This window comes from Stigmatopora nigra, chromosome 1, assembly GCF_051989575.1.
Source record: "Stigmatopora nigra isolate UIUO_SnigA chromosome 1, RoL_Snig_1.1, whole genome shotgun sequence".
Lineage (NCBI taxonomy): Eukaryota > Metazoa > Chordata > Actinopteri > Syngnathiformes > Syngnathidae > Stigmatopora > Stigmatopora nigra.
The window spans coordinates 14,146,628-14,157,155 of record NC_135508.1 but is presented as its reverse complement, the minus strand read 5'-3'; the positions used below and the strand labels follow the sequence as shown (position 1 = coordinate 14,157,155).

Genomic DNA, 10,528 nt, shown 5'->3' with positions numbered 1-10,528 from the left:
AAGGATTCCTGTAAACAGGCCTTTTTGATGACATCAATGGTTATGCAATGTATGCCTTATTTTTTCTTAAACAAAAAAAAGTGTCATTTATTTTTACCGCTCGTATGACATATCTGGAAAAGAAGATCTTAGCAATCTTTTCTGAGTTTTTCTCTGGTATTTCTAACGAGTTTGGGCGTGAAAATGTTACTTGATGACGTAGTGGAGCAGCTCGCCAGGCGTCCAATGAGAGGAGGCCACTTCCTTCCAGTATCCGAGTCCCCCCATTCGACATCTCCCCTCTCTCTTCTACCGTCGAGCCTCGGTGCTGCAACACTGCAATGCAACATTAGCAAAAGATCCCACCATCGCCATAATTTCTCAGGGGAGACCCGCTGTTAATTTGTCCTTATTTCCCCCCATCACTTCTTACGACATGCCCAACATCGTCCTCTTCAGCGGGAGCTCTCACCACGACCTGTCCCAGAAAGTCGCGGATCGCCTGGGACTCGAGCTGGGCAAAGTGATCACCAAGAAGTTCAGCAACCAGGAGACATGGCGAGTATTTTAGCTATCTCTTCGACAACTTAAAAGTCAATCGAAACGGTTTAACTGTCTGACTTCGCTATTCTGTTTGGCAATGTTTAGCTTGAAGCTAACAATAGTTTACTACAGTGACAACACGTGACGAGCTAGCATCATGTAAACACTCCAAGCTAGCTTGCTAATGCTAGTGCGTCCAATATCGGACAGAGATATACATCTAAATTCGCCATTGTGAATGACTGCAGTCGTATAGTTAGATTGTATGTAAAAAAAATAGTTAGTGCGCGCGTGGGTGCTAATTGTGATAGCTAGCCGCTTCCCTTTTCTGGTGTGGACGGCCAATTGGCCGTGTTCAACGAACAACTTGTACACAGTCGTCCTCGTGCTTATTTTGTGGGATAACCTTGAATTCGACAATCCGGTTATGTTTTTATAACCGCACATCTGTGCCCACGTCGAATCTGAAATCCGATTGCACTGTTTTGTAGGTTTCAAAATATTCCTTTGCGCGTCACCTGGTTATCAATTTATTGGCTAGAGTTCCAATCTAACTAAAATGTTAATTAAATCCGTTAACTTATTCACTGCCATAGACAGGAAATCATTTTTGCTTTTTGATTGCTTGCGTGGAGTCTAAATTGATTTAATGTATACATTTTTTTATAGGGTGACAATTTTCAGTAATTAAAAAAAACAACTGAAAAATCATAATCCTGTCGTCCACATACGTGGAGATCACATTTTGAGTGATACAGGCCACAATATTAACGTTTAATAAATGGAGGAAATGAAAAAACATTAAGTCAATGACCATTAAATACCATTAAGAATACAAATATTCCCAAATACAATGCAGTCCAACTGTAATTATGGCCCCCAAGAACAATGTTTGCATATGCACATGTTGTCTAGCGCTGTCAATGAGTTAAATGGGCGAGTGCTCTTTAAAGGGTTAACTATGTTAGATTTGACTCCTACATGGGGAAACAAAATTCAATTATGGCATGAGAAAAGACTGATTAAATCACGCCAAAGCAATGTTGGTGTGACCTGAATGAAAGCTCGTCTAAAACGTCCACATTGGCGTAGGAAATGTTATATTTTAGAGCACATGACATGTGGACTCACATGGATTTGATCTTACGTCTTTTCCTGACTTCTTAATTGCATCAACGAAAAGTAGGCGCTTGGCTTTTCTTACTATGGTAAGTCCACAACCCATTTGCGCCATTTCAGTCAATTTCCAGGGAAAGTTGCGCCATATGGAATGTCGTGGTCATTTTGATACGTCAGAAACACACAAAGGATTTTGTTGCAAACCCACTTAAAAATAAGTTTTTGACACAAAAATGGTTTCCAACCACATATAGTATTTTGACAGACAGCAAAGATTTTAAGTTAACTGTGGCAATGCTGCTGCAGAGTTGATACATAGCTTTTTTTAAAATGCGTTTAGTCCGTCACATAAATTGTGTCAATTGGTTCTCGGAATAGGCCAATCATCAAGTGTAAGGAACTTGTGTTATGAGAAAAGTGATGTCGCCAAAACGGATCCCTTAATCCTCCTGTCAGAAATGCAATTATCTTTTGTTTCCAAGGCTTGAAGCCTGAGAATCTAGCTGTTTGGGTGACAAATATTGGAAAACAACCATTTTTCTCACCCCATACATTGGAATGAAGGTGGGAAGTTTACACTTCTCCTCGCAGCTCCCACGCAAGCCGTTGCCAGCTGACCTATGACGGTCAAGGTCTGCACGGGAGTAACTAACAGTAGTTGCTTGGTATGACAACATGATTGGACTTTAGTTGGCCGTTTCCTCGGGTGCAAAAGTGACATTAGTGGACCACCTTAAGATCATGCAGCAAAGTGAAATGTATCTTCTGAATGGTGTAAAGCCAGCATTTGAAGGCAAATTTGTTGGAAAATGCCAGATTCCAGTGTGTGAGCGTGAAAGCCAACCGGGGTCAGCCATCACGTGGCCGAGGCCAAGTTAAAATGACACCAGTGTCCTAAACAGGAATTTTTCACGCACGTGCTTGCCTTCCGTCTCCTCTGCCTTCAAGATTTCTGTACGTCTTGGTGGGCTCTGTACTTCGACCGAGTCCGGGAGGTTTGCCAGTTTTAGCTTGCCCTTTTGTATATGGAGCTTTTAATTGTCACTGGTACAGAATTTAAAGGGTGGTTAGTTGTGTGTTTGGTTGAAATGAGTAGACATTTACCCAATGCTTTACTTTTTTTTCCTCACTTGATTAATAAGGTTGTAATTTGTAAGCAGATATTTAAAACCGATACAGTTTTTTTTAAGCATGTTGATTATGGAAGGCAAGTCAAACACTCAGAATATAAATGCATATAGCACCCTCTGCAACCCTTGTGAGGGTAAAGCGGTTGAAAAAAATGAATGAGTAGATTTGACTGACTGCTACTTAGTGGCCACTAAGTGGTGCAAAGTGAAAAATTATTCAAGATTATCACCCAAACAGTGGACATGGCCATCATCCTATTATATCGGCCCATTTTGGAAAAAAAAATCCTATGGGTGGACTTTTATCGGTTTCTGCAACCTAAAAGTTCTGTTGTACTTATTTTTTTCTTTCCATTTTCCCCCTTACAGCGTGGAGATTGGGGAAAGCGTGCGCGGCGAGGACGTGTACATCGTCCAGAGCGGGTGTGGCGAGATTAACGACAACCTCATGGAGCTGTTAATTATGATCAACGCCTGCAAAATTGCCTCGTCGTCGCGCGTCACTGCCGTCATCCCGTGCTTCCCTTATGCCCGGCAAGACAAGAAAGACAAGGTGAATGAACATTTAAAAACCCATATTCATGTTGTTCTTCCCGTGTGGTGAAACGTAAGAAATGTAGTGGTCTCTTTATAACTATAAAAAGCTGAATAGGGATCAGATATTTTATTTAATTTCTACATTTTTCTTGCTTGTCCCAGAGCCGTGCACCAATATCGGCCAAGTTGGTGGCAAATATGTTGTCTGTTGCGGGCGCCGACCACATCATCACCATGGATCTTCACGCCTCACAAATCCAGGTGAGCGCTTTATTCATTAGTCTTTGCGCCTACACTTGTAGTGCAGATTTTTGTATGTTTCCTACTAACTCAAGGGAGTCCAACTCGGGTTGGTTCGCGGGCCGCATTAACGCCAACTTGATTTCATGTGGACTGGGCCATTTTAGATATTATATATTTTAGATATAGATATTTTATATAGATATTTTACATAGATATGTAGATATTTTATACAGATATATATATTTTATATACATATATAGATATTATATATATTTTATATACATATATAGATATTATATATATAGAGATATTATATATATTACATATAGATATATATAGAAGTTTTTTTTATTTCAAAAGGAAACATACTTTTTTAATTATGTTCAATATTAAAATGGAAAACTAAATCTTTTTATATATTTATTTTTAGATTTTACAAAATGCTTTTTGACCTAAAAACACAAAAAATGGCTTAAAACATTGCAATTATTGATTTAAATAGAAGAAAATCAGGAAATATAATTTAAATCTATCATCTTGATTTGCACAAAATGATGTGGCGGGCCGGGTTTGGCCCCTGGGCTGCTACTTTGACACCTGTGTACTAACTAAACATTTTTTTCCCCCACACGGAATTGGCAGGCATCAAATGACGCCAATAATGTTTGTCCTTTAAGGGCTTTTTCGACATCGCCGTGGACAATCTATACGCAGAGCCAGCCGTCCTGCAGTGGATAAGGGAAAACATACCGGAGTGGAAAAATTGCATCATAGTGTCTCCTGACGCAGGGGGCGCAAAACGGTAAAACTAATTCTTTTGAATGAATGGAAACCGGTGCAAATACTTGTATTCTTGGGAGTATAAATTGCAAGACGTCGCTTAATTTATTAAAAATGTGCCTTCTTCCTGCTTCCAGCTCTTGAAGTGGAAGCCAGACTATACCTTTTCATCCATATTTATTCAGTAAAACAGGCACAAGGTCTCAAATGTAGGTTCCAGGCAGGAGCAAAATTTGCTCTCTTTCTTCAAAAGTGAAACTGTAAAAAGAAAAAAAAATGTTCATACTTCAACTATCTAAATGCATGCCATTTTAAACATTTCTATTAAATTTAAGTGTGGGGAGAAGATTTGAAAATGTTTGAAGTTCCTAGCGTGGACCGTAATTTTGAAGCCCCGCATAAGATTGTTCCCTCGGACATAATCAATAATTTTCCCGAATAATCAATTGAACTGAAATGTGACACGGGCAGCGTGACCTCCATCGCGGATCGACTGAACGTCGACTTCGCCCTCATCCACAAAGAGAGAAAGAAGGCCAACGAAGTGGACCGCATGGTACTGGTGGGAGACGTCAAAGATCGCGTGGCCATCTTGGTGGACGACATGGCCGACACCTGCGGTACCATCTGTCACGCTGCCGACAAGTCCGTATTGCAGCCGGGTGTTTTTTTTTCTCCTGGGCTGGTTGTTTCCTTTTGGGACATTTTGACACTCCCTCTCTCCCACTTTAGGTTGATTGACGCCGGTGCTGTAAAAGTGTACGCCATCCTCACACATGGCATTTTCTCCGGCCCAGCCATCTCGCGCATCAACAACGCGCCATTCGAGGCGGTGGTGGTGACCAACACAATCCCGCAGGAAGAGAAGATGAAGGCATGCCCCAAAATACAGGTATACAACGACATTTGGAATTAAATAATGCCCCAAAACTATTCCAGAATACTTTTTTCACACTGATCTAACGTCATCAAAGTGAATGTCTGCAGGCCCTGAACAGTTTTTAGTTTGACTGATGTTAAAATAATTAATGCAATGTTTTTTTAACCTAATTTTAATTTTGACTTTTTCTGTCAATAATAAGCAAAAAGTAATGTGCTATCGAGACAAACGTTGATGCCCCGGAAACCAAACAACTTCCAGTTCACGTCTTGTAAAAGTTAATGTCTAAAATTAAAGTAATTGATATTCCGGCGACAATTAATTCAATTGGTCTTTCTCAATTTTCTAGGTCATCGACATCTCCATGATCCTCGCGGAGGCGATTAGGAGAACCCACAACGGCGAATCCGTGTCCTACCTCTTCAGCCACGTCCCCTTGTAAAGGCGAGCAAGGGAGGAGCTCTATTGGCCCCTCCCTCCGTCCTCTTCGACTGAGCCATCTTTGTTAAAGGCTCCTGAGTGTCGGGTGATTTTGGTGTACCCGCAGAATGACTTTGAATACTTTTATCCGGGATTTTGAGAGAGCTCTGGCCAAAAGGTTCATGACGCACCTGTCGTGTCCTGCTCTAGAAACTTTAAATGCAGCATTCCACCCCCGAGCCGTATTTCACTTTAAAAAGAAATCCCCGACTTTTTGGTAATGCGCACATTTACCCATTACATATTCCCAGCAGCTTTTGCTAAATATTTTGAGTTACATTTAAAGTTGATCCAGACAGTTTTATTGATATTAATTGATAAATGATTTAAATCTTTTTTTTTACCCACAAAGGAGCTCTTTTATTTGATTTTTTTTGTAATGGAAGTCAAGCAGCTTCTTTTGACCAATAAAGCTTTGAAAATAGCTTTCCAAAAATGTTTCTTGGTGACTTTTATTAATTATTTTATTATAAATTATAGCTAATGAGAAGATGGGAAGCTTAATTTGAAGTTAACATTTAAGCACTCAAACGGGTTCGTTTTTTTTTAGTTTTAATTTAGTAGTGGTTTTATTTACTTATGCATTTTAAAGTATGTTGAGGCCTTGTTTACAGTTATGCTCTGACAAAATACACTTAAAGTGGTTTGTTCTCTTTTGGGTGATTGCCCAGTTGTCACTTAATTAACAGAGATATGACAAAAGATAGAGATATCACAAGAGAAATCACTAATTGACAACTGTTAAAAATACTACTGGAAAGCTAGTAAATTGATGCACAACATTAAAAAAAATCCCATTCTTTATCTCATATCCTCATTTTACCAGCAGAGGGCGCCTCAAGCCCTGCCGAAAACTCATAGCCATCACAAGGAGGGAGACGGACTGGTTTAGTTCCCCTTTAAGATTGGGAAGTTATTTAAATAACCATGTAAATTGTACTCGCTAAAAATGCAACGTTTTGTGAGAATACAATCTGCACCGTGCATTTCACAACTAAGCCTTCAGTAGTGCAACAACTGAATCAATCCAACCCACAATAACTATTTTATGGATATAAAACCCTTACTGCAGCAGTGCAGCTGGAAGCAGCGTAACCAGGCGAAAAGAAATGAAAGGAAGGTGACAGTCAATTCGTGGACAAAAGATAATATACATCAGTCTGTGATTTTGATATTTTTTGACACCAGCAGAGAAGGCCTTGCAGTCCCTGACGGTCCACCACTGGTCAAAACCCAAACCAAGTATAATACCATGTCGTGTGTACATCCTCAAGGTAGTTTTATAATCTCACCACCAGAGGGCACTTGCGCTGGACGCAACGATGATGATGTCAGAGACATCATTAGCATATTTGTGCCTATATGTAAGCTCGTTGCGGGCTGAGTTTCGTCTTTCACTGTTGCGGCGCACTTGACTAGAAACCCGAACCCGTGTCCTCACCAGACGACTCATCGGTAAGATCCACCCGCATAATCGCCGTTTTTGTCAACATTTTCCTCTATCGACCAGCGTGAGAGCACATTTCTGTCCTGCTGGTTTTACTTGCCACGTTCGTTGAAGAGGAGCACCTCTATTTGATCCGAGTGTGCGTATGTGTGTGTGTGTGTGCGCGCGCGCGTGTGTGTGTGTGTGTGTGTACGTGGTGGCTCTTTGTCCGACACAAATGCGCACGCCCAATTTCTCTTTGTTTGCATTCCGACTGCCCCCCCCACCCATGATGCCCCTCCTGCTACCCACTGCGTGTCCACGTTGATTTGGTGGAATGTCCTAATCGACCAAGAAGTTGGATGGATGGATGCACCAATGCTAATATTGGCATTTATGGATTTCCTTTTGGTTCTTGTAAATGCTCGGATGATGCTGTCAAAAATGGACGGGCGCAAGGGCGGACAAAAGAAGGGGGACGTCACGTAGGACGTGCCCACCCGAGGAAAAAGTCATCGGCGTAATGATATTTGGCCAACGCCCTGATTTTGGGTGAGCGTGTCGGAGTGGGAGGGGGTCATCAACGCCTGATTTTGGGTGAGAGTGTTGGAGGGGGGGGGGGGGGGGGGGTAGTGGCCCTTGTTCTCAGGTGCTGATTTTGAGGGATTCTCCTTTCTGTTTTTTTTTTTTTGGACATTGCTGGAATGTCCATTGAGTCTTGTGTTAAAAAGATTTTTTTTTGTTTTGGTCATGTTGCAGAGCTGCAAAAATGAGCGACAAACCCGATATCTCGGAGGTGACTAGCTTTGACAAGAACAAGCTGAAGAAGACGGAGACCAAGGAGAAGAACAGCCTGCCCACAAAAGAAAGTGAGAAATCCGCCGAAAGTCAATTATCTGCCCGTCTGTCGTCTGAATTCCAACTATGTTCCGCTCCGCAGCCATCGAACAGGAGAAGGCGGCGACGTCGTGAAGCCCCTCGCCATGTGCCGCGCCTCCCTCCCTCGCTCCCTCACCCCCCCTTCCATCCCATCCCATCCCTCCCGCTCCCATTCCTCCCTTCCTCCCGCATTGCCTTGTTTTCATCACTCACTTCTCCTAGCTGTGTAACTTTGTAAGCAAAATATCACCCCACCAAATCACGACAATAACCAATCGACGGCGCCCCCTCGCTCCACATGAACACGCCGCCATCTTAAAGGATGGAGAGGAAGGGGAAGAGTGGAGGAGGTGGTGGTGGAAGAGGATCCCGGAGTCGGAGGAGGGTCTGCGGACCACCAACGTGGCTCGGCTTCGGTTAACGAGGCGAGGGAAGAAACGAACCCGCGTCCCAGGAAGTGCGTCACCTTGACCCCCCCTCCCCCGCCACGTCGTCCCCCCCGACTTCCTGCGTGGCTGCTTTTTCGCGCCAAAGCTGAGCCGTCTCGCTTTTGCGCCTTTTCGTCGTTTTTTGTCATTCTTTGAAATGCACAACTTTTGTTTGTACGCAGGCCAAAATGTTAATTAGCACCCCCCTCCCTTGACCCCCCCCCCACCCCGCCGAAATATGAATCTGTTCTATGTATGTTTGTATTTCTTTTGTATGCACACAGGATTAAAAAGATTTCAACTTGTTCTCGAAACAAAAAGGACCTGTTTTGTGGTTAAAATGTATTTCGCCATTTTGTGTCGCAGTCTGACCTGGGAGAAAAAAAATCATCAATTGAGTCCATGTGCTATTACATATTCTGAATTTTTTTGTTTTAATTTTTTTAAATTACATCGCCACGATCCACGGCAAGGAATGAAGAACCATGAAATGTTGTAATAAAAGATTTGTTACCAAGTTGTTTGACTGCATGCAGTTTTTGCCACTATGCTTTAATAATTTTGAGCGATTTAAAACAAACTATGCGTATCAAATTAATTTTTTTACTTACAAAATCCAAAAATATATAAAAGAAGAATTCCCTAAAATACGTAGCATTATTGAGACTGACAACTAAAGTGGGTTAACTCCGTATTTGACAAACAGGTTTTAAAATTAGATTCATACTTATTGTAATTTGATTAGTACCAATATGATTTGTAATGCATAGCTGCAATGGCTTATGGGTCGACGTGACCCAGAGTACAAGGTGTAGTCTCAGCGGGAGATTTGCTCCGCCTCCTAAACTGCCTTCGCCCTAAATTAGCCGCCGCCAACAAAGCCTTAATGTCATTAACCTAGCGTTGGCAGTCAATAATGTCTATTAGCCCAACCCGCTTTTATCGCGACGGCAGTTTGTTTGAGTCAGACGACGAGAGAGAACTGGGGGGCGCCGTAGCTCGGCGTTGCCGTCGTTGAATTTACGCTCATTTCATTTTCTAGTTTGTCATCCATGTTGGCGTAAGTGGATTGCTGTTAAATCAGTTTCTCTTAATAAGGTATTAATCTGTATTCAGGTGGGGGGGGGGGGGGGGGGGGGATATTGGACTGGCAGGGAAAGGCTTGCCAGGATTAACACCTCCCATTTTACCAAGATCTCGAGCTCAGTGTTTTCCAGGGTTGGGAAAATGAGCTGTGGCGCAATTTTTGTTGTCGTTTTATGGTATTAAAACTAATATGACTGTATTGTATGGAGATCGGATTAAAAACATACGATGAACCTATTTAAGATGGGAGTGCTCACAGATACATTTTGTTGTGAAGAAAAAACGTGCTCACATGAGGAAGTGTCAGTCATCTATACTGTGCATGCTTTGGGGGGGGGGGAGGGTTGTGCTGCCTAGTAACCCATGGCAACAGCTGTTGCTGAGTCACATCTTTGCCTCAGCAGCGGCTGCCATCGTTTTTTCAAACGCTTACGAGATTGTCAGGATATTGGGCATGTTTTACGTTTGATTATAATCCTGCCAATTGTTTAGTGGGTGTAATTGTCAAACATATCAGAATGGCCTAAAAATGATAACAGAATACAATAGCATGATATTATATTTAGCTTTTTTCCCTGTCTAGTACACATCAGTCACAACGATTCTACTGTGTCTCCATGGCAACCGTTCCCCCAGTATTGCAAGTGAATCAGCATGCTTAACCACCAAACAGTAGCTGTTAGCAAAAAAAATAAAAAATAAATAAAGATAACACTGCAGAAATCCCCAATCGCGTCATAATGGAAGTTTCCTGCTTCCTACTGGTTTGGTAGGATAAAAGTACAAGTTGTAAATATACTCTAGTGAGCAAACAATGCAGTAAAAGATGTGCGTTGGGAGTATTATGCCGCAATCAAAGCCCTTTGGTGTGTGCAATTAGCGAAAGATGCTGAGCTAATGTTGAATTTTATAGTGATTTCTAGAGAGACTCAGGAAAGTCAAACACGGCTGCCTTGTTTCTTTCTGCATGACTGAGAATGACGAGACATGTTGCAGACAGGCAAAAGCCTGTTAAACA

At 42.0% G+C, this 10,528-nt stretch overlaps 2 protein-coding genes across 2 annotated transcripts; both read left to right on the top strand.

The window, feature by feature from the left end:
- Positions 1-232: 232 nt before the first annotated feature.
- On the top strand, positions 233-6,127 carry LOC144204206 (ribose-phosphate pyrophosphokinase 2). Its single transcript, XM_077728037.1, has 7 exons — positions 233-537; positions 3,141-3,324; positions 3,471-3,569; positions 4,229-4,353; positions 4,803-4,976; positions 5,064-5,223; positions 5,561-6,127. The coding sequence occupies exons 1-7, from the start codon at positions 416-418 to the stop codon at positions 5,651-5,653; spliced, it is 957 nt and encodes a 318-aa protein (XP_077584163.1). The 5' UTR covers positions 233-415; the 3' UTR covers positions 5,654-6,127.
- Positions 6,128-7,026: 899 nt separating this feature from the next.
- On the top strand, positions 7,027-8,744 carry LOC144204127 (thymosin beta-12). The gene is made up of 3 exons (XM_077727922.1): positions 7,027-7,146; positions 7,877-7,986; positions 8,058-8,744. The coding sequence occupies exons 2-3, from the start codon at positions 7,887-7,889 to the stop codon at positions 8,087-8,089; spliced, it is 132 nt and encodes a 43-aa protein (XP_077584048.1). The 5' UTR covers positions 7,027-7,146; positions 7,877-7,886; the 3' UTR covers positions 8,090-8,744.
- Positions 8,745-10,528: the final 1,784 nt, after the last annotated feature.